The sequence below is a fragment of the Echeneis naucrates genome, chromosome 16, assembly GCF_900963305.1.
Source record: "Echeneis naucrates chromosome 16, fEcheNa1.1, whole genome shotgun sequence".
Classification (NCBI taxonomy): Eukaryota; Metazoa; Chordata; class Actinopteri; order Carangiformes; family Echeneidae; genus Echeneis; species Echeneis naucrates.
The window spans coordinates 21780037-21804639 of record NC_042526.1 but is presented as its reverse complement, the minus strand read 5'-3'; the positions used below and the strand labels follow the sequence as shown (position 1 = coordinate 21804639).

At 39.5% G+C, this 24603-nt stretch overlaps 1 protein-coding gene across 4 annotated transcripts in view; it reads right to left on the bottom strand.

Annotated features, from left to right (window-relative positions):
* zfpm1 (zinc finger protein, FOG family member 1) overlaps positions 1 to 24603 on the bottom strand; it is an 89596-nt gene that overhangs the window by 29298 nt on the left and 35695 nt on the right. For 2 of the 4 annotated variants that reach the window (XM_029522819.1, XM_029522820.1), the window contains exons 2-3: positions 22769 to 22915; positions 13587 to 13724 (exon numbers count right to left, since the gene is read on the bottom strand). In XM_029522819.1, the coding sequence (XP_029378679.1) occupies positions 13587 to 13724; positions 22769 to 22915 (285 nt within the window). Of the gene's footprint in view, positions 1 to 1312; positions 1419 to 13586; positions 13725 to 22755; positions 22916 to 24603 lie in introns of those variants that run through there. The other 2 variants (XM_029522821.1, XM_029522822.1) reach the window with 2 other exon arrangements.

Below are 24603 nucleotides of genomic sequence, written 5' to 3'. Positions count from 1 at the left end.
GAGCACATCACAGCACAGCTATTGATTTTTTGACACCGCACAACAGGAAATCTTTATCTGCGTGCTGCTCCGACCCTGCACTAATAGGTGAGGTTAAACCTTTTCTTAATGACAAATCCCAACACCACCCGTTCTTTTTGGCTTTCGAGTCCCAGTGGGAAACACAGGATAAATATTTCAATTCTGTCACTGTTGACGTGTTGTGCTTGTATGTGATGTAGAGCTGGTTAAGATCTCTGTTCATGAGTTTTTCACACAGATCTTGCATGGACCACAAACAAACAAGAAATCACTGTACCCTTGAAGTTTCCAAAGAGAAGTTTGACTTTTTTCAACATTGGACCGATGAAAGTCAGGTCCTATGGTTAAAGAAGGATGATGTAAAAAGGTTACTGCATACCAAAGCAAACCCTAGAGGTAAAGCAGTCTTTAACTTCAAAGTAATTCTTCTCCAAAAAGACTTCAAATTACAATACCATAGGGCTTTTGGGGTTTTGAGATGCTCTGGAATGACCTTTGGCACCAGTTGTGCATGTCTGATCAGATACTGGAAGATTTGGTTTCCAGGTTGTTGGTAGTTAATACATATTGATGAGAAATACTAATAATTAAGTTTGTCCCAAAATCACTATTTTACAGCTAGTTTTCATGCCTCATCGGAGTAGAAAAAATTGCTATGACACAATTTTAACATATTGTAATATCACCTGATAAATTCATAGCAAATATTATAACTGTTTGCCATCAGGGACATGAAACAAAATTGAAAGTAGTGAGGCTAGACTGATAATATACACGATTTGAATTTGAAAAGAGTCTGAAAAACTGTGTTAATCAATAATCACTCTTTAGACAGTAATGTGATTAAACTTCAATATAATTACTTATAGCCTAATTCCACTAATAAAATCTTTTTCAACATTGTTAGCTCTTTATTTCTAATGGTCAGATGTTGTAGATATGAGTATTCTGAACAATATACTACATCTTGTATAAGAAGTAGCTGAGTATCTTGTAAATTTATTTATTTATCTAGTAAATTTATATAAAATATTTAGATCTCTTGACAAAAAAATATTTATTTGGTGCAGTTAGTTTTTTTTTTTTATCCAAATTTTCAGGGTTCAGTAAGTAATGGATTGATTCATCACCTTTGTTTCATTAATGATGAAGCTGTTAAACAGTCAAAAAAAAAAAAAAAAATTGGCATTCACAGATTTTACCAAGCACATTAATGACTACCTATGCCATTCATATTGCCAATTGATAAAAGGCCTCTATCCAACAGCAAGCAAGCAAGGCCTGATCAAACCTTCTTTCGGGTTTCTCTCTCTCTCTCTCTCTCTCTCTCTCCACAAACCATGCAGCACCCTTGGGTCCCTAGAGTCCAGCAGACTCAGCTCAGCAGCAGATAGACATTTCTGGGATAGACATCTACTGCTCAGGACCACGCAATCATTTCCATTTTACCCTCTGTTGCACAGGCAAGATAAGACACCTGCGTAGCCCTGCTAATCAGATGAGCTTCAACAGAACTTTATCATTGACATTTACCACTGTTTACCCAACTAATTTCTCTTAACTGCACTGCTGAACTTTTATCTACAAAATACATACACCACCAGAAAAGAGCAAGAAGCAAACATGCAAATTCACAAATATGCGAAGAAAGATAAAATTGTAGGGGGGTAGGGGCGGGGGCCACTAAGAGCTTTTCTTTTTTAGGACGAATGGGGTAAAAACAGAACAGAAGTGAGAGGGCTACAGTTGATGAGATTAATTCACCAACAGACAACAGACAAATGTAAGGAATACAAAAACAAATGATCCCCTGACTTCTGATAAAAAAATAACTGACCTCTGTCTGCATTTGTTGAAGAATTAGTTATTGTCAAACCAGTAACAAAAGAGCTGCACAACATTCTTTGAAATTATGGAGTTTGAGTGACAGAATTTGTAACCTGTGGATCTACATGCGGAATCATAAGTACTGTTAGTTATCCATCCTTAAATTTTCAAGATGAAAATATCACATTTACCAAAAAAGTGTGTATATTCATCATCTTTTGTGTTAATCACCCCATGCCTGACGGAGTGTCGGATGTCTCAAGTACCTTTGCTTGGAAATTCCTGTCAATTCCTCATTCATGTTGGCTGCTGCTTGGTTACATTTTCAATGGCCTAAAATTTGCAGAAAAAAATTATAAATCTAAACATAATAAAGAGCTTTAGACCAATAACATATATAAATAACAGAAGTAACATTTGTATTGTTGTTGTCAATTGTATTATGTATATAGTATTTGTTACAATATATAGTAATTCTATCTTCTATTATATAGATTCGGTTCCTAATTAAATTTTATTGCTTCTTGTACTTTCCCTTTGAGTTACTACATTAATGTTGCTGCGTAGTTTCCTCGCAAGTGCATCAATAAAGGTATATCTTCTCATCTTATCTGCACTGCTTATTCATCAGGGTTGCAGGGGGTGCTGTAGCCAATCCAACCTGGCACTGGTCAAGGGCAGGGTAGACCCTGGACAGGTCGCCTGTCCATCGCAAAGGTACATCTTGTTTTGCCTTATCTTTAAGACTAGACTTAAAGATTAACAAAACAGGATACTGTACATGTTAAGGCCCCTGTCATTTGCAGTCCCTAGGAATGAAAACAACAAAACAAAACAAAAAACCAAACCCAATCCTAATAAGCATAAATGTGGTTACTCATGGTAGACTTACATCTTTTGTGGCTCCTGTACATGCAGCCTAGTCAGAATAAACATGTTTAAATTTCCTTCAAACTGTGTTGGAACGTGTTACCTGCACACTGCTGACATGACTATGATCACTCAGCTGAACTGTTTCTCCAGTTGCTGGAAATAGCCATAAGAAAGCACAGCACAGACCTATTCAAAGTGACAAAAAGCAAGATACAGGGGCATCAGGGACCAGGCTTGTCATGGAGCCCTGGTCCTGAAAGCATTTTGCAGACTAAATTCTCTTTTTGATTAATTTCTTATGTTTATTTCCCATATTGCTTTGTGAGCCATGTTTCGAAGAAAAGAGTAGAAATATCACGTTAAAAGTAAAACAACAGCCAGAGCCATGACAGCAATTCTAACGTGAAACATAAAAACAGAAAAAGTAAATGTAAGCCCACATGCACCTTAATACACCAGTGTGTTTGAGACAGTACGTACTTCTCTAGCACAGCCTGCACTAATTCACACTCCCGGCTCTCTTCCCTCTCTCTTCGGCTGTAGCCTGTCAAAAAATTGAAAGTGGAGACCTTCCAGAAACTATCCCTGATAATCACACATAAATTAATTAGAAAATGTTTCTTGACATTCACTACACAGAGACAGGGAGAGGAAAAAAGACTGAGGCAAAGCCACAAAATTAATTGTACGGTATGTGACTCCAATAATTAATTCAATCATTAATTCATGTCTGCTTTAACAACTCCTTCTGGCTTCTTGTGAAAAAAATGACATTTCAATCAGCTTGGTATCGTCAGTGAAGGCCGGGGTAGGAGACGTGGAAAAGTTTAAGAGCGATAGATTTGCTCGACACACTCAGGGTCATTTAGAGGTTCACCAATTAAACAGACAAGAGCAAATAGAGAACAGTGAGGGAAGTGGAAAGTGAGAATTGCACAGGACTTTATTACTTGGTAGAGTAATAAAGAATGCACAAATATGTGAGTTAAATGGCAACAACTGGGAAAAAACTGGGACATTTAACAAGATGTCAGATAAGGATGCATGTCATTAGGGTTCTGATGAGACTATCCTCTTGTAGAAAATAATTTTTGTACTTATACAGTACATTCAAGTTCATATAGTTATGTTAAATAGTTACATACATATACAATGTTCAGCAACATCTAGTGGCAGTAGTCATACCTAAGGACTTAAGAACTTATGATGAACCTTAACCAGTGATTTTTGTCAAATAAAGGAAGGAGACTGGTAAGAGAGTGTGCAGGACAAAGAGAGAAAGACAGAATATGATACAAAAAGAGAGATAATGATGATGGGAAAAACCAGTTGACAGCAGAAGATGATATATGGTGAGCTGATCAGGACAGTGAAATTAGACAAATCCTCTGACAAGAGGTTGTGCAGTCTTACAATGAATTCATTCAGGCTAATGTTTTTAATTTATGGTTCAGATAAAAAAAAAAAAAATGGGATTATCATCACTTTCATGCTTCATGTTAGTTAATTGGTTAGTTAAAACAGCAGTGTGTTACTTTCTTATGGTTGTTGGAACATGGATTTGTGTGATGGAGCACCCTGAAAAGTTAAGTACAAGCTTAATTTTTCTGCGCACAATGTTGTGAAATGGCTACAGCAGAGTCAAGGGATCTGATGGGCTGGTAATCAGTGTGCCAATGTCCTGTCTCATCACCAGTGGCAGGTATGCCATGGGATCACACACTGCGGTTATGGGCTGATAGTAGCTGGACAGCCTGAAAAAAACGTCCATTTAGATTAGGGCCTCACACCTATCAATCATCAGGGATGGAGGAGGGGAGTGACATCTCAGACAGGCTGAAGAGGAGAAATGAAAAAGAAGATGTGTGACTCAGTCAGTGTGAGGGAGGCAGAGGGTAATGATGCCTTTGAGTAATTTTTATGAGTTGCTAAAAGTTACAAGTTTTTACTGCATACATTATGCTTATTTGTTCATGAACAAACAGCAGTGAGAGGTGGTTGTAGGCTGCCTTTGCTAGACTCCACGACAAACAAATAAATCTCAAAAGTACTTAATTTTCACTCATATCACTTGTAAACCATAATATACTAATAGAAACAGCAATCTCACACACATGTTGGCATTTGATCATAAGTGTGATATTCGCAATTGCAACAAGCAAAATTTACATCTGAAAGCTGCTTCGCTTCGCAAAAACTTGTACCACCACGCGCAACTGAGGCCCATTTTGTGCTGTGATATTGTCGAAATATGATAATGGCACCATCAATCAAATGACATAACATACACCCACACCAGGTAGAGTGTGCCACCTCTGTAAATGTGGCCTCATAGATGAAAACACCCTGAACTAATTGAGACTTTGTTTGAGGTAAAGGATCAAGAGGAAACCTTGAGGCAAAATGTTCTTTTGAAACACTGGACTACATGCTGGTTGGTCACTGGTTGCTGTTTCTCAAGCATTTGTTTCGTTGTCTAAATAGCTTTCTACACCAACACAGTGCTGCAGCACTTTGGTCACGAATGAGCCAGAAATAATTGTCTTTAGTTTTTATAGTCATTCTAGTAAAACATGTCTATAATTTAACAGCAACTTGCAATCCTTCAAGGTCCCATGTTGTAGAAAGTGAGATTTCAATGTCTTTTTTGATTGATTAATTTTAAAATGTGCATTCTACACTAAACTATTAAGAGCAGTTGTTGGTTGCAACCCCATGGTGGTTTAGGTAGCTAAGAAAACTATTATTACTGCTATTGTGTGTTCATGAAACATGAAGGAAACATCCATATTTCAAAATACATTTCAAACGGCATACTGGATTCTAAGCCTTGCTGACAAGCTGAGCCCTCTGGCCAAATGACAACTAATCATCCTACTGTAGCATTTTGATTGACAGGTGGAATTGCAGGGAAACATTCTTTCTGAGACATGGGAATCTGCTGTCTGAAGATATGAAGGGAGGTCACAGAGAGTACAGTACAAGTGTGTCTAAGTGTATCAGAGATGGATGGATGCAACTATATACTGTATTTGTAAGTATTTGTTGTTAGCTACTGGATAGTCAGTTTTATCCAATTACATTTTAAAATGTAATTTCTAAAAATAACTCTTGTCATTAACCTTAATCTCTCATATGTTCACACCTTTCCTTCTCTAGTCATTCTCCTCCACTGTCAAAGCCCATCTGAACTTGGCTCATAATTTTATGATGGTGCTCATCATTCTGATTTTCAATGTTTCATTGCAATGGTCATGGAAAATGTAGCACTAAAGAGAAATAAAAGGATCAGTAAACAAACATTTCAGTTAATTATGCCACTATGTTTCAAGCAAAGCATTTTTCATGTCCCCTTAAAAGAAGATAATTTCAAAACGCTCCCCCAAATTCTTCAGACATGTTAATGGAAGGAACTCCAATGATATCCAGTTAACCGAGAGTCATTTTGAACCTTGAGTGTTTTCAAATCTGACAGACATAACAGGGGACCAACATCACCACATCGAGCCTCACAACTAGCACAGCTAAAGAACTTTATTTAGGTGGTGTTACCTTTATTTGTGCTGCAAAGTATGTAAGCCAACAGATCCAGTTTACAATCAACCAAAATTATCGTTCAAAAGAAACAATAACAATCACTTAAAGTGAACTCAAACTCAAATCTCTAATATGCTTTAGCACCTTAACACAGAGCCAACAAGATTATCCAACTGTCATTTCATCATTTCATATCTCACTCATCTTTCTATCTCTTAACCTTACTTACTTCCCATTCCCTCACCTCTAATTTCACTATCTGAATTGCACCTCTTAAAATCTCTCAACCCTCATTTCTCGCTGTTATTGATCCCGAAACATTCAACCTTCTTTCACCCTTCATTAGTTATCTCTGCACTCTAAACTTATTATTGTGCTTCTTTATTTTAAACCACTTCTTGGTCTTCCTCCTAGTTCCAGCGCCTCTGTCTCTTCCCCCTTTGCAGCTCTGTAAAAACACTCTCTAGCCCTTGATTCAAATTTCACCTCCTGTAACCTCAAGCAGTCAACCAGATGACATCCTGTGTCACTGCTCTTTGTTTACAAAAAGATGATAAACAGGGGAAAATAAAAACTACAAATATCTAAGCTTTAAGACTGCACATTCTTTTGTCAACATATTTACAATGTAAATATGTTTGAGAAAAACAAAATTTAAAGCTATCAAACTCCTCTTATAAAAGTGGTTAGGAAGCAAACAATTCAACAATGCTAACTTGTTTAACTTTTGGAAGTTCTTGGATTTGTTTGAGAAGTTCCACAAAGAGATGAGTAAACCAACAGCGGGACCAAAAAAGAGTTCTTTAGCAATTTGCATTCAGGCATGCATAACTAGGTGTTACTGCAGGTGGATAAGTGATGAGGCGCACCTCCTCTTCACAATAATTCTAAAGGAATAAAGGAAAGTATATGCATACAACTACAAGGACTTGGGCCATTGTTTGGGTTAGAGAGAAACCCGCCAGCGCTCCAGTGATGATGCTTTACTTTTCTTTTTTTTATTGTGTTTTAAAATCTCACTGTTGGATAAAATAACATCCAAATCATAGGCCATAGCAAAGATATATATTCTTCAGCTCAAGTTTCTTTAGTGTGGAGATTCACTGCTGCTCTCTGGCCAATGTGGACATTCCCTATTGCCTTAAGTGCAAATCTGCCACTGTGAGACAAGAGAAGGAATTGAATTTGAATTCAAAGAGCTGATGAAAAAGCAAGTCATTTGAAGGTGTCAGCTGTACCAAAACCTGCAGCTTGTTCAGTGACCAAAGGAGCCTGGCTCCGAAACTGAGTTAATTATAAGACACCATATTAACTGTCAGACTTCACAGCAGATGTTAAAAACATTTACACAGTGGTACAAAGCAAGACTTGGTTGCTATAGCTAATTGCTATTGGTGATTGCTGTTATTGTCTTTTATTAACATAATTTATTTTTTCTTTCTTTCTCTCTTTTCCTTTTAAATGTATTTTCTATTTATGATTTTAATATCTCTAAAGCACTTTGAATTCCCTGGTGTTTGAATTGTGCTCTACAAATAAATTTGCCTAGCCTTGCCTCACCTTGCCCTGTACATTAATGACAAGTTTATATGCTTTATATAATCCTTCTAAATTTCATTGGGGGTCAAAGTAATATATAGTTGTGGGTGTGGCTGCAGGTGGTCGAAAGCATGAAAGCATGCCTTCATGCACCAAAGCCTTAGCTCCACACACACCATACCACTTTTTTTTTTTTTTTTTTTTTTTATTAGGCAGAGGGGTTTAGGCAGAGCGAAGAACTGAAGCCTTCAGAACAGAATGTAAATCATGTCCACACATATTCATATTTATTTATGTTTAGATTATTTTTAGACATTGCTTCCACTCATTTAATTTTTGGCACATTTATTAATTCATTTTCTCTGGCCACTGACGACGGATCTCCACAGTAATGAAAGGAACGAAAGTGTCGGGATTGCCAACCAGCCAGCCAGCGAATGACAAGGGATTACTGCGACACCCATTTGCATATCAAGAATTTTAAGCAGCGAGAGAGAAAATATCAAACCCTCCAGCCTGCAAGGTCATTCAAAAGATACTTTTTTCCCTTCGCTTCTTAATTTATTTTGCATATCATGCAGTATGGACATACTGTAGATTAAAAAGGCGGCCTTAGCATATCATTCTATCCCTGATAGGGCCTAGCTCCCACCTAGACACCATGCTACCATCACACCTTCATTAAACTCACTGAGACACACAAACGCACAGAACCTCAAATCTTTTCAAATGAACTACAAATTGAAGAAAAAATTGTAAAAATTGCTGATGTCTCTAGCTTAATGTGCCTTTTAATTTTTTAATCAGTGATAGCCACAAAGCTTTGATGGTCACTGTTGGCAGAAAATAGTCAAATATAATTGAGAAAGCGAGGAACAAAAAGAATTGTTTTGACTATCATTAATGACTTAGGAGTTTACTCAGACTGACATGTAAACAACTCATTACATACTGAGGAGAGAGTGTCAAATGGTTTGATTGAAAAATTTCTGTCCAGTAATGAATTGTATTATCTTGAAGCAGAAAGTAAAAAAAACAAGACAAAAAAAACAAAACAAAACAAAAAAAAAAAAAAAAAGAGGATGAATTAAAATGTTCTGCTGTTATACTCTCTGTTTCATGTTAATATCAGTCACTGCGAACACTAATGGCTGCAACAATGAATGTGAATAAGTTATTAGAATAAACTAAGAGATTATTATCATAGGGTTAGAAGACAAACTGCACAGAAAAAGTTAAAATGCTCATATTTAATAAGTATTGTACTTCATGGTTGAATTTGACTCAGAATATAATATTTAAAAAAAGAGAGACTTTCATTTACAAAAGACTACAAAGGTCCATTTGTATATAATATTTTCCACTGTATTGAAGGAGTCAATATAAATATAATATAAATACACATACAGAGTGGCCTAAAAGATGGGTATAGCCTAATAAAAGGAAAATAGACTAAACAACGATGGAGGTGAAAAGAGAGAAAGTAGATATGAAGAAGTTAAAAGAGACAGTTGACGAATGAGAGAATTTCAAATATGGATAAAAAGGAAGGAAAATCCTTGAAGGTTAAATCCGAAGGCTGTAACACATGTAGGGCTGTTCTTTCTTGAACTCAAAAAATATAGGGAAGCTTGATTTGAAAAAAAAAAAAAGAGAGAGAAAAGTAACACTCAGTGACTTCTAGTACAAAATACATCATATCTTAATTGACATGATGAAATCATAACAAATTTGAAATAGACTTATGAATATAAGTCAAACCAAATCAAATGAAATGTATTTCGATTGCACCAAATCATAACAGAATTACGTCAAGGCACTTTACAGACAGAGCAATATTTCTGCAGAAGGTGACAGTATCTGCAGATTAATTGCAGACATTTCTATTGGATAATTTTACCATCAACACGATCTTTATCATTTTTCAATGTTATCAATAAGATCCCCAAAGCAGCTTGATATGGGAAATTTTGCAAATTTAGCTCACTCTCAGTTATGTAAAGCTGAAAGGCAAGAAAGGGCTTAGAACTAGTAAATACCTAACAAGAGAGTGACATCATTCTTGATAAAAATTGCTATTTTATGTCAAGTAATTAATTGCTCAACCAAGTATTTGTTTCTTTGTTAATGTTACACAGAAGATGCTCGTCCTGAGAAAATCTTGCCCACCATAAAATGATTCCCATCCTCATTCATAAAGAAAAATAACACATTTGTTATAATGAAAAAAATGTTACATACAACATGAAAATCGGACAGAGATAAGCTATTAAGTAAACAAAAATAAGAAAAAGAATGACAAGTAACACAAACCAGGTGTTAACGCACGGGTATAGTACTGGCTTTCAAGCATGATTGGTCCCACCAACCAAACTGCAAACCCTATAAGATTAAAAGGTTGAAACTTCTTGTCCCAGGAGCATGTCTTGGAATCAACAACGGTGAGAAATAACTGGAATGCCAATATTACCAGGGAATAAAATCATGTTTACTTCCATAGAAGCCAATGCACTTTACTCTCAACTGTGTATGGGAATAAATGGGAATATTTTGTAAAAACAAAAGCACATTAGCTGGAGATTCCAGAAGCACATGTCAAGAAGGACAATGAAAAGTCGGAGGAAAAGAGGACAGAGATTTTTGATGTTAAGGGGTGCAGAGTGGACAGGGGGAGAGGGGAGCTCTAAGTGGGGTTGTTAGTTGTGATGGAGACACTAAAGGAGGAGAAGGTGGATGGATGGAGGGAGTGAGGAAGGGAGGAAGGGAGGGAGGAAAGGGAGGCTTGACGATAAGAGAAAAATTCAGACTGGTCAAAGTTTCCTTTTTGCCAGTCGTGCTCCTGATAAAGACAGCGCCTGCTCCGGAGCTGATAGAGGGGCTATCTCTCTACCCCCTCCTCCACTCCCCTCCCTCACTCACCCAGCAGTTAGTTTGTGAGGAGGAGAGGAAGGAAAAAAACGATGGACCCTATCAGTGCGCATCATAGAGCTACCATCAACCAGCCACCGCTCAGCAATTAATATCGCTCCAATTACTGTTAAAGGGACAAGGCTGGGACAGAACGATAATGAACACATCCTCTCTTCCTCACCAGAGGATTTAAAATACATGAGCACACACACACATACACACACACACACACACACACACACACACACACACACACATATAAACACACCCAAATGCAACATGTATAGACACGCATACATAGATGTACATAAAACGTGCACATCTTGAAAAGGAAATATGAGATAGGGGAGTAATCTTCTTGCATTGTTTAACTCATTGAAGACAACAGACAGAGAAAAATAAATAACCAAACAAACCTTGATAAGAGAGGAAATAAATAATAAAATTATGCCATTTTACTCGCTATCTCCTCTTAGCTGTATGTGTGTGTGTGTATTTGTTACAAGTTGAATAAATTTTCTCTACCCTGTCACATTTACATCTCCTACAGAGGAACAGTAGGACACAATGGGCCCTGAAAGACAATCGCAAGAGGCTACATGTAAGAGCATCTTCAAAACATATAAATGCAGCAATATAAAGCTGGCTATGTCCACTAGAGTAGACTAAAAGGTCTAAAATTACAGGAAGTGAGCCAATACTGAGCTTAGATCCCTTTCATTTCAGTCACTTCATTTTAACAATAAATTGCTGAATAAACACTGATGGCACCATCAATTGGTTTATAAGATAGATAGATAGATATTCAGATGTTATACATGTACTTTATATCGTTGTTGAAGTGTTCTTGCATTGCAGAACCAAGATAATATCAAGTGCATTGTAATAGTCTTCTAACTACTAACATAAACATATTGAAACATATTGCATTTAGTGTTATGATGCTATCAAAGTAGGCTACTTGTACATTTTCCAGACTTTGGGTCAGATGAAATCAGACTGGTATTAGGCTTTACATTGGACTCAACTGGAGATTGGAGAGATGGCGCTCAGGAAATTTGTTTGTGCAGTCAGGGGGAATGCTAGCGCCTACAAACTTTTCATATATTTTATCGCTGATGCAAGTGAAAAACAATAACAAATAAACAAACAAACAAACAAACAAAAAAAGAACTGAACACAAACAGTAAACATGAACAGTAGCATATCCTAGTCCAACTTCATTAATGACAATAGCAGACTCTGGACTGAAAATAAAATATGCTCAATAAAAGGTTCATACATGTTAATTTGTGGCAAACTTGTGGAGACATAACAGCTTGATTGCTAAAACAAACATGCAATTCTTCAATCTTTTTTTTTTCTTGTTCAGCTTTTTGCTTGCTTGTTTCTTAGTCTATTTTCAACCCATTGTCCCTGAGTTGTGCTTCTAAATTAAAATCATTGTTATTTTTCTATCATCTTTCTTTTTCCCTTGTCCAAGTATCTGCACATAGTGTATCATGGACAGTCAAACCACATGAAACAAAGTAGTTATTTCAGCTTCTAAATTATTCCCCCGCACAAATAAACATATTATGTAAACAAATTGTCAAATATTCTTCTAAATACATATTTCATATATCATATTATGTCTGAGATAAATTATTAACAATAATAATTGTTATAAAATAAAATGTCATAACAGTTTTTAAAATTGAGCCACAAAAGGCTCTAATTGAGCCGAATGACCACTCATGTGAGACAGGTACTGACTGCCAGATTGCCAGACAATGAAAGAAGGCAGCTGTCTCCAATGGCACCTCATAAGATTGGATCCAGGTTTTCTGAAGAGTCTGCACTGTTCCAGAGTTGATACTGTGACAGCCAACCAATAAATCTTGGCGCTGTCACCTCTGTATTTTACACAACCCATGGACTAATTGACACTAAATAGTAGGACATTCATTTAATTTTTCATGCCTGAGAGGCTATTTTCAGATATTATGAAAGTAAGGGATGTATGGGAGTAAAGAATTAAGTGCGATCTGGCTGGTAAAGATTGCTTCCTTGAGACCATGGGTTCTTAGGACCTCTTTGGGTCCCACATTCTGAAAGGGAGGCATTCTACACATGCTATTATGAACTCTCCTTGCCAGGCAAACTTTTAGCATTCTACAGAGTTGACGGCTGCACTGCAGAGGCAGTAATGGACGAGGGGGATTTCAGGAACTGAAACAATTTCCATGTATAGCCTGGCAGGGAGCCTGGGAGAGAGCCTGGCAGTTGCCCACTTGCACATCTTGAATATCAAGACCCAGAAAGGATCACAATGAAGTCTAATCAAGAAGTTGCCAGCAATACCTTAACTGACAAAAAAAGTCACTGTTATTTGTTACATAAAATAAATTAAAAACTTGATAATCTGTAATAAGAGCAGCTGTTAACTAGTAACGTAATTGTTAATGAGCTACTATGCAACTGTACAACTGGAACTGAAGCGCCCTGTGAGCACGCTGTGCCTGTCCACCTTCTTTTCACAGTAACCTTAATCAAAATGTGTGCAGATCAGATTGAAAGACTGCCTCCTTAGATGACATCCTTTGCCACAGCTTCAACAGTCTTGCCACAGTAACACACTGACAGTAAAACATTTTTGTCCATAGAGTAGTTGACTGACATTCAATGTGAATATCCTCTTACATTTGTAATTTGTCAAGTTGCAAAGTCACAAAAAAAATAAAATAAATAAAGGTTAAAACCTTCAACTTAAGAAATAAGTGGACCAAGAATTTGACTTTATTGTCCCAGTTCAGTTTTGGATGATCAGAATCAATCGGAATCAAGTCAATCGTTCTCAATATACTGACCCGAGTAAACTGTAAACTGAGTAAACTGACCTGGACCTTTCCACTGAGACCACTCCTCCTCATCTTTCCTTTTCACTTCATCCATTTCACCACTGTGTGTTGGAACACTCTGTTGTCCATCCTCATCTTCATTTCTCGCAGCGCCTTGGGAGTCCTGCGTCTTGGGCTCTGGATACAAAACACAAACACATTGAGAGATATGAGTGATCCCACGAGCTTCGATTCCAAACTTCAAGATTGGATTTTAAACAAGTGAACTGTGTGACTAAATGTGTGTATAGGGTCTGTGTCTCTATTTATGTGTCTAGGTTTGCTGAGCAATGGCTGTTCCTGTCTGCTGATCAAAAACAGAAGTGAATTGCCCCATTGGGCAGTGTAACATAACACCTCACCACACAAGATGGGCTCTTAGATTCTCATTGCATCTGTATGGAATCAAAGGTCAACAGAAATTTTGTGTGTAGGTGTTATTGTGGTCCCCCGTTCCCTGTCCCATCACCTGCTACAAAAACTGAGGCTGCCAGTGTTCTTTTAATCAGCATTGAAATACCTGCCATGGATCTAGCTGATTGCACAGCTTCCTGCGCACTGATCAAGAAGATTTGTGTTTAGTTCTGCACAAGGCTAGACCTATGGATGTGAGTGTGGATTCAGATTACTGGATGTATTTTTTTATAGATATATGTATGTGTATGTGTGTGTGTGTTTATACAGCATGGAACAGATATGTGAACCCTAACCTTTACCTCTGTAGATGGCATCAGCTAGTTGATCAAACTGCTGGGTCCCTCCCTATTAGTGTGACCCTTGATAAGTAAAATCAGATTATTAGTTACATCATAGCACCTCATGGTATCTGGCCATAATAGCTTGCCCTGTTTTCTGGTCTTGCATCATCATCATCAGAAGAGTCAGGATTTAAAGCTGACTGTGTGGAACTGGATCACAAATATCTGCGTCTTTTTTTTTTTTTAGCAGTACAAATTGACAGGGTCATCTCTACTACCTATACATGTAAAAGCCAACATTGGGGAGGCAAAAATTTTAAAGGTTGGTTCTAGGGCTGAAACGATTCGAGTACCTTGATTACAAAAAATGATCAAGGAATTTCCTCTGCCTTGAGGAATTGTTTAATTGTTACAGAGCATAGTATTTCACCCGTACGACAGGTGTCTCTTGTCACTCTCCGTGTGCCAGCAAACACAAACAAATGCCCAAAAGCTGCTGTGTGGTAGGGTGCACTACTCACAGGGCAAGTTAAAACTCTGATCTTAGTTTTTATAAGCTGCCAAACAGAAAAATTGGCCTTTAAGATGAGAAAAGCGTATACAGACAGTAAGATGAGAGGCGTTGTTGGCTACACATCAGCCTTGAAGCTCAGGCAGTCAGAGTTGGCTGGTTTATGGTTCATAATTTAACCTAATGGCGATAAAAAAACAAAGTCTTGCATAAGTTAGGCTACATCCACACAACTACATAATTTTAAAATAGCTTTTTATAACCCAAACATTTGAAATCTGTCCCACTTTATAGGGTTTAAAACGTAATTGGTGGATGTACGTTAGCCTTGGTAAGCTTCAGCTCCTACAGTTAGCCTTGCCAATTCAGCAACTTAGCGTTAAAAAGAACAAATGTGCATAGCTTTATTCTCTTTTTACTAGCTTTATAAAATTTTAAATTACACCCCTGATGTTACACAATATTCTAATAAAAGCATGATATGAGAAGAGTATCCAGTGAGGCTAATTGCTTGTTATGTGTCTTCCCTTTTGTTCAGAATATACACTAACAACAATGAGAAATTACAGATCTTTGGATGCCGATAATCCTCTCCAGGGGACCATCATCTTATTGTGGTGGAGAGTTTTGCGTGTCCTTGTGAACCTGGGAGGTATGTTATCTGGAGCTTTGTGCTCTTGGTAGGGTCTCCCATGGCAAATTGGTCTCAGGTGAGGGGCCAGATAAAAAAGGGTCCACAAAGACCACATGAACAACACAAGGGAGGGAACGAGAGGACCGTGCCCAGAGGAGGCCCGGAGCCGGTATGCGAGCACCTGGTGGTCAGGTCTGCCACTGAGCCCTATTGGGCAAAGCCCGAAGAAGCCACATGGACAATGCCCCCTGTGGACCCACCACCAGCAGGGAAGATCGATGGGGTCAGATGCGCTGCTAAATGGGTGGCAGTAGAAGCGAGGGACCGGAACTGGGTGGCATAGACTGGCCCTGGGAACATGGAAAGTCACCTTGCTGTGGTAGAAATAGCTGGAGGTGGCGTACTACTGGTTGGATCTGGTGGGGCTTGCCTCCACACACAGCCAAAGGTCTGAAACCGTGCTCCTTGATAGGGGTTGGACTCTTTTTTTTCTAGTTGCCCAAGATGTGAGGCACTAGGCGCGTGTGGAGATATTCACAGGTCCCCGGCTGAGTGCCACTGTGTTGGAGTTTACCCCAGTGGACGAGAGGGTCGCCTCTGCGCCTTAGGGTGACTGAGGGAAAACTCAGAATATTATTATTATTGTTATCTGTGCGAACTGTCCGAACAGCAGCTCGGCGTATTCGCCCTACTTGGAGAACCTGAATGGGGTCCTGCATAGGGCCCCGGTACGGGACTCTATAGTTCTACTAGGAGACGTCAATGCAAACGTGGGCAATGATGGAGAAACATGGAGAGGCTTGATTAGGTACCAGAGCATCCTAGGCCGAAGGTCGATGATCAATTTTATTATCATATCATCGGATCTTAGGGGGCATTTTTTGGACACTCGGGTGAAGAGAGTGGCTAAAATGTCAACTGATCACCATCTGGTGTTGAGTTCAATCAAGAGTTTGAGTAGTCAATGTTCAAATACTTCATTGGCAAAGCTGCAGCAGAGAGCTGTGGCCTAAAGGAGGGGCAACCCTTGGACAACGTGGACACCGTGTACACCGGTGGTCAGGGAAGCCATCCGAATGAAGGAGGCCTTCCGAGGTGTGTTATCTCGGGGGAGTCCGGAGGCAATTGCAGGGTACCGACGAGCCCTCAGCGGTCGCTAAGGCAAAGCAGTGGGCATGGGAAAGGCTAGGAGAGGACATGGAGGACTTTCGGTCGGCACCAAAGTTGTTCTGGAAAACTGTCCAGCACCTCAGACAGGGAAAGCAGGGAACCATCCAAGCCGTGTACAGCAAGGATGGGACCCCAAGTGAGGAGATAGTCGGACCGTGGAAGGAACACTTCCGGAGGAACAGAACTGGAGGATGAAGGGGGATTATCGGCAATTTACCTGAGGTAAGTCACTGAGGTAGTCAAACAACTCCACAGTGGCAAAGCCCCAGGGATTGACTAGATCCATCCGGAAATGTTGAGGGCTCTGGGTGTTGAGGGGCTGTCATGGATGACACGCCTCTTCAACATTCTTGGGGGTCGGGGCAGTGGCAAAGGAGTGGCAGACCGGGGTGATGGTCCCACTTTAAAAAAAAAAAAAAGGGGGACCAGGGGGTGTGTGCCAACTATAGAATACTACTCAGCCTCCCTGGGAAAGTTTACTCCAAGGTGCTGGAAAGGAGGGTCAGGCCAATCGTCGGACCTCTGATTGACTGTTCCTCTTCAATGCAGATTCCGTCCTGGTTGTGGAACACGGACCAGCTCTTCACCCTTGCAAGGATCCTAGGGGGAGTCTGGGAGTATGCCAGTAACTGATCCTGCTCATGATTTTCCTGGACAGGATTTCTAGGAGCAGTCAGGGAGGAGAGGGGTTGCAGGTCGGGGGGCTCAGGATCGCATCACTGCTTTTTGCGGACAATGTGATGCTGTTGGCACCATCGGTCTCTGACCTTCAGCTCACTGGGCAGGATCGCAGCTTATTGTGAAGCAGCTGGGATGAGGATCAGCACCTCCAAATTAGAGGCCATGGTTCTCAGCAGGAAACCGATGGACGGTCTACTCCAGGTTGGGAATGAGCCTTTGCCCCAAGTGAAGGAGTTCAAGTACCTCGGAGTCGTGTTCACAAGTGGGGGGATGTTGGAGTGTGAGATTGGCTGGAGAATTGGAGCAGTGGGAGCGGGACAGCAGTCGCTGTGTCGCACCGTCATGGCGAAAAGAGAGCTGAGCCGGAAAGCTCTCGATCTTCAGGTCAATCTTCATTCCTACCTCCACCTACAATCATGAGAACTGGATTATGAGCAAAAGAATGAGATCGCGGGTACAAGTGACGGAAATGAACTTCCTCAGAAGGGTGGCTGGCTTCTCCCTTAGAGATAGGGTGAGGAGCTCGGTCATCCGTAAGTAGCTCAGAGTAGAGCTGCTGCTCCTTTGCACTGAGAGGAGTCAGTTGAGGTGGTTTGGTCATGCTTCCTGGTTGCCTCTCTTGGAAGGAGGCCGTGAGTCAGGCCAAGGACCAGGTGGTGAGATTACATCTCCACTCTGGCCCGGGAACGCCTCGGGATTCCTCAGTCAGGGCTGGTCGATGTGTCCTGGGAAAGGAAAGTAGGGCTCCCTGCTGAAGTTACTACCCCCGCGACACAACCTTGGATAAGTAGATGAAGATGGATGGATGGATGGATGCCGATTACTCTTTTTGTAAGTGAATGGATCCAAGCTGTGTACCACCATAAACCAGCCAACTCTGACTGACCGGTCTTCAAGGCTGATGTGTAGTGCCTCCTGCTTACTGCCTGTATTCACTTCTCTTGTCTTAAAGGCTAATTTTTTTTCTGTTTGGCAGCTTATAAAAACTTAGATCAGGGTGCTTTACCCTGTGAGTAGTGCACCCTGCCACACAGCAGCTTTTGGGCATTTGTTTGTTTGCTGGCACACGGGAAAGAGACAAGAGACAACCGTCGTCCGGCTGAGATACTATGCTCTGCAAAAATTAAACGATTCCTCAAGCCAGAGTAACCAGGGACACCTTCACACAATACAAAGTCAATGGAGAGCGATTGATTGTTTTCTCCTCCATGGGCATGGCTTTTGGAGTGTGACACGCTGCGCTCTGTCTCTGTGTGGCACAACGCGCTGACGTCACGCATGCAAAGGAAGAAGAAGGAGGGGTCAGACATGTTTGGTTTTAAGCAGCGGGAAGATGGAGGAAAGATGTGACAACGACGAAAGCGAAGATAAAGATAAATGTTGATTATCTAAAAAAACCAAACCAAATGAAATGTGTTAATTTCTCATGTATATTTATAATTGCTCTTTAACTAAACAAAAATATATTTTCATCTGATTACTCGAGTAATCATTGGAATTTTCAGTAGAATGCTCGATTCCTAAAATATTCGATAGCTGCAGCCCCAGCTGGTTCCAAAATGGAGCAATGCAATCCTCCAGACGCCTATGCTATGTCATTATGGCAGACTTTCCTGCAGAAATATTTACAGAATATCTATAGAACTGATCAGTTTTTATTAAATGAAGACCTAAAGTCAAATAAGGGTTTTGCCACAACGTGTGGTTGCTACTTTGCAAACCACACATGCACAAACCTTGAGCTCATTTTGACTCAGCTGGGCATTGGTCATTTAAGCAGGGCCAAGATGGAACTGAGGGAGAAGCCAAAGCACTGAAGAAACCTACCTGCTACTCATAGTGTCTTTAGTTTGCTATGTAAGGTCTAGTGCCTGAGCTTTCACACATCAGACCCATGCTCAGTTTTATCATGTATCATGTATCATAACTGCCAAATAAACTGTGACAACAATCTTCATCATATCTTCAAAAATATGTTTTTGTTACTTTTTTTTTTTTTTATTATTTTATTTTTTTGCAATCAAGACATACTGTTTCTGATTTACAGACAATTATTTAAATAAAATAGTTAACACTTGTAGAACTAGATAATAAAATTAATCTGGGTACAAACACATTTCAGTCGAAACTGAGAAAGGTCATTCTCAACTGTAACTTTGAAACTGTACAGCATTAATGCGCTACTACATAAATGTTGTGTGTAGTTAAATATATTTAAAGTCTTTTGCCTTAATTGACTGTCCCTGGCCTCCAAAGTTTTGTCCCTGTCTTTGTTCCATCCTCTCTTGCTGTGTTGTGCGCTCAGCTCAGCTGTGTGCATTTACACATTGATTACTGTAGAATTCCAACTGAAAAAAACAGCATAAGCTCCCAATCAATAGTAGCCATAAATGCCTCATATCATGTGACACCTCGCAATCCGTGATTATTAATATAACAGTTAAGAGATTGGATCTACATTGTCAAATAAATCAACACACACACACACACACACACACCCACCCACTCCATCTTCACATCACACTCACCTTTCAACTTCATTCACACAACAACAGTCATGCATGGCAACATACTTTACACAATCTAAAGCAGACCCACACACATGCACATGCCACTGCCCCCCTACCCCTCCCTCCCGTCTAAACAGTGCCATTATTTTCAGCTATAAATCACATTGAATGGCACATTGATTTTATCCTGCAGGGGCTGAAGCGAGGGAGGGGAGCTGGAGACACAGTTATTGCGTTTAATATTATCAATATTATCTTTCATATCATCTCAGACAGGGAGGCAGGTATCAGGAGGAGTCGACAGACACTTTTCTGCCAGCCAACCCCCACATCCCCACCCATCCACACCACCTCTCCAACACCAACCCCCATAGCAAGACAGTCTCTATCAATCTGATAAGATGAACTTCCCCTGTCACACCTGCAGGGCAAAGTCACCTTACAATCTGCCTCCTAACTTCTAAAAACCACTATACATTTCAAAATTTCACAGGTGCACAAATAAAAAACTTAAATTACTTATTTTTGTACTGTTTTGTGTGCTGTCTGAATTCATCCCCACCACCACCCCCGACACCAGCAAATGAATAAGCAAATGAGCAGACAAGCAAGCTAAAAACTTAAAGCTTGCGAGAAAAGACAAGAAACTGGGACCAACCAACAGTCCTAACAATAACTAAAAATAATAATAATAATCCAAAAATAACACACAACACAATCACAAAACACTTCACATAACATCATATCTAGAAAAGCAACACATCCAAATATAAAAAGGCCAATATAAGCAAATACTAAGTTATTCTATTTCATAAAAAAAAAATGTATGACTTCCTCCAAAACTACCCGTCACAATCAAACCAGAGGAGATTATGACCACTGTCTTTTATCTGTCTATGCATCTCACATAAACTTTTAGCAACTATCGACACTGATCAGACGTTGTTAAATTTTTTTTTGAAAATTGGTGGTTTGTAAAAATTCTCATTGGCTTATACAAGGGCACAGCAATTAGAGTTCAAAAGGAGGTGACATACTGACTTATCAGTCCAGAATTGGATTTTATCAGATTTCCTGTGATGTAAAAGTAAGATTGGAGAAAAAAAAAACAACTTCACTTGTTTCAGTGGCCCATTGCAACTGTAGAGCAATTCTGAGAAGAGAGAGAAAGAGGGAAAAAAACCCACAACAGAGAGCACTGAGCAGATGCTCAAGTCCTCTTCAAGAAAGTTGTGTCTTTGCATATGTATGTTGATGCCTTATATCAGCATTAATATACTGGCTTTCTTTCAGGGTGAGTGGGGGGTGTTATGGACAGAACAGAGGACTTGGTCCTGTGTTTTCCTAGCTAAAGTTATCAGAGCAGTTATCACCCCCACCTCTCTCTCTCTTTCTCCCGCTCAGTCCTCCAGATGGTGGATAAGAGGCCTTTGCCTTTATTAGCCAGCGCTGGCCAGATAAAGACCTGGTATTGATCCTGGGTTGAAAGAGCAGGTTCGTCAAACATGGCTGATTTACAGAGAACTGATAATGGCAGCACTGGGCAACCCAACAAACCTCAGAGAAGAGAGTGAGAGAAGAGTAAATCAACAGCATAATGGGAAGAAGTGTGTGTGTGTGTGTGTGTGCGTGTGTGTGTGCGTGCGTGCGTGATGGAGGAGGAGCAGCAAAAGGATTAAACTGTGCTTAAAAAAGAAACACACACCTAAGTAGGTGCTCACACACATGCATTCTGCTTGCAGTGAGCTCTTCTTCCTATACAATCTACACACATACCCACTCCTTACCTCAAAAATACACACACACACACACACACACACACACACACACACAGACACCTCTCGCTAATCTTTAATCTCGTCTCGATTAGCACCTGACAGGATTTCCATGGGTTTATCAAACCAAGCCAACCAACAGACGCTTATCACTTCCAGCCCCAAAATTTCACAAGAGCAGGAATTTTTGAGATTAAAAAAACACAGCAAGTGAAATCTTGAATAAGTCAAAAGAATATGAATGAAAACTCTCCCATAACATGGTACAGGGGGAGGTTCTGGATAAGAGGTGCATGAGAGGCAGATTCACTGGAGCCAAAATTTTGACTCTCTTTTGACTTTCTTCTTATTCAGAGATAAAATAGTAGATAGAAACAGAAATCTGCAACTTAATAATGGTTCCACTGCGTTTTGTTGTTGTTTTGTTTTCTCTGCATGACTTAACTGTTTCCTACTAGATAACAGGCAGAGATTCTGGTATTAACAACCAACAACTGTCAGTGAACTTGCCATCTAAATTATTTACTTAAATAATTGCAGTAAACATGTTGAGGCATACTGTCGGTGCATGGGCATCATTAAAGCCAATGCACTGTAGTATAACGATACAAATACAAGAAAACAAAGGTGGTTAAATACTCCGCCTATTATGGTTTAAGGAAGAAAACATGGATGCCATAGATCTCTGCCTAGACAATATCACTGCCTGTGTGCTAATTCTAGGGATGTATTGTTCAATGAAAAGGCAAATGTGTCACCATGTTTGATTGGGCTCTCCCATTTCTCAAGACTCCCTCAAAAGCAGCTAAAAATGTCTTATTCCTGGGCCACAACTGAATCTTTTGTGACATTGGATTCCTAGAAAAAAAAAAAAAAAAGCAAAGGTATGTACGGGGGTTTGGGCTGGGTTCAGCAGTTTATGGTACAATGAAGGCGCGATACAGCCTCACTTATTTGTGTGTGTGTGTGTGTGTGTGTGTGTGTGTGTGTGTGTGTGTGTGTGTGTGTGTGTGTATGGGGTGGGAGGGGATCCTTTGTTGTCAGGGATGCTAGGTGGCAGGAACAGACAGTAGGTGACGCAAAACTAAAATCATCTATAAACTAGATATTTCATTTCTATCTGGCCTTCACAGCAGCAAAGGTTAATGCACCAATCGCCTTCAATCAACAGACACATTTTACGTACATACATCATCTTCTCACCTTCATTGCACAGAGGTGTGTAGGGTGGTGGGCTAGAGCTGTCACCCTCCACTGAATCATCTGGGTCCGACACTACGCCATCTTCTCCTGAAAGGCTGAGGTTGTCGATCGTGTTGTCCTCACCACAGTCGAAATCCCCGAGGGATCCTACATGAGAAACAGGGTGAAAACTGAGGACCTGTTTCTGAATTTTTCACCTGATTCTGATGTACAAAGACGACAACAAATACACAGAGATGCGGATGCATTTCAATTTATTTTAGAAGAACTGAATTTATTTAATTTCACTTTTTTGTTTACTAATTACAAAGATAATTTGATTGAGGAGAATCAGCAAAATAAAGGCTTTATAATGTACAGGACTTCAAAGATCTGATTTTGTGGACAAAGAATAATAACTTCACAGATTAATAACGGACTTTGGGTCTGCTAAAGGAGAGGGATTTGAGTTTAATTGTCTTCCCGTGAGCCTGGAGTCAAAACAGATGGGTGCAAACAAGCTCCTGATTGTCTGTGCACTATATACTGTAAAGGAGGAAACACACTGATCCATTTTTAACTGGACTCATTCAAAAAGGGTTTCAAGAGTTGGACATGCTCAACAATCTAATCCAGAAGATTAATAGCAAGAAGCCAAGGGGGACCTCAAAGCCAAATTACAGTATACCTAAAATTGTAGCTAAAAGAGTGATTAGTGCAGGGCTGATCTATATCAATTACAGTTTCATAATCCCTGCTGACCATAGTAATTATACAGTACTTTTGATCTATTTTAGCCTGCTTGAAGATTATATCCAAAAAATTGAGTCAGTTAATATGAATTAAATGTGCCTTTTTTGAACTGCTTCATTAATAATGCCTCTTCTGCAGTGAGAATACATCACTGTGGTTTAATGGTCAAAACTTTAAAATACAATGCCAAATCTACTGCCGATTTTTTTGTATCTTAATGCTAATTTCCCGTTATTAGTGTTGCAAAGCTTGTTGATTATGAAAGGCAGTTTCTCTTATATTTCTTTGCATCCACTGACAAATGGAAACCTTAGTTCCAGATAGGATAATATTATCGAATTAATAATTTGAGGTAGCCATGTCTTTAAAGAGGATTAGATAAGTCCAGAATAAAGCAGAAATGGTTTATATGCAGCAGACTACGAGGGTGAAAACAACTCACATAAATAATGACGGTGTGTTGGAAAGTCAAGAAGGGTTTGTAGATTGTTTTTGAATAACTAAGTCAGAGTGAAATTAATACAGAGATTCAATTCCCCACCGTTCTCCCTCAATCCAGACAGGTTGTAAATTAATTTCCATTAAGTTGTGTCGCAACGAACAGGGGGATTGTTTCAGTGCTAAAGCCGTGACTAGGGGCGTATATATTTACAATACTGGAACAAAAGGAGTCTATAATCTATACAAAGCACACAACAATACCCATGAATAAAGACGCTTGTAGAAAAAGGGAGAGGCAATTTTTCTAATTCTGTTAATTTCACTTCCAAAGCAATTAAAAGCAAGCAGAGATAATGCTGGGAAACAATCGCCGACTGAGAAAGTGTTTCTGTCTTTGTAAATGAAACATCTTTAGGCTAATTTCAACTTCCACGCCTGCATGGTTCACTCTAATTTCAGATAAAATTAACACAGTTAGATTTGGACCTTCATAAAGAGAAAAAAAAGAGGAGGAAAAAAAAAAAAAAAAGATTGATCCTGTACACAATATTTTTAGAATTAGGTCTATGTCGTTTGAGTTTTGCTAGATCTAATTTTCAGTATCTATGAGGACATTTTCATACAATTAATTTTTCTTTAATCATAATTGTACAAAGGGGCTT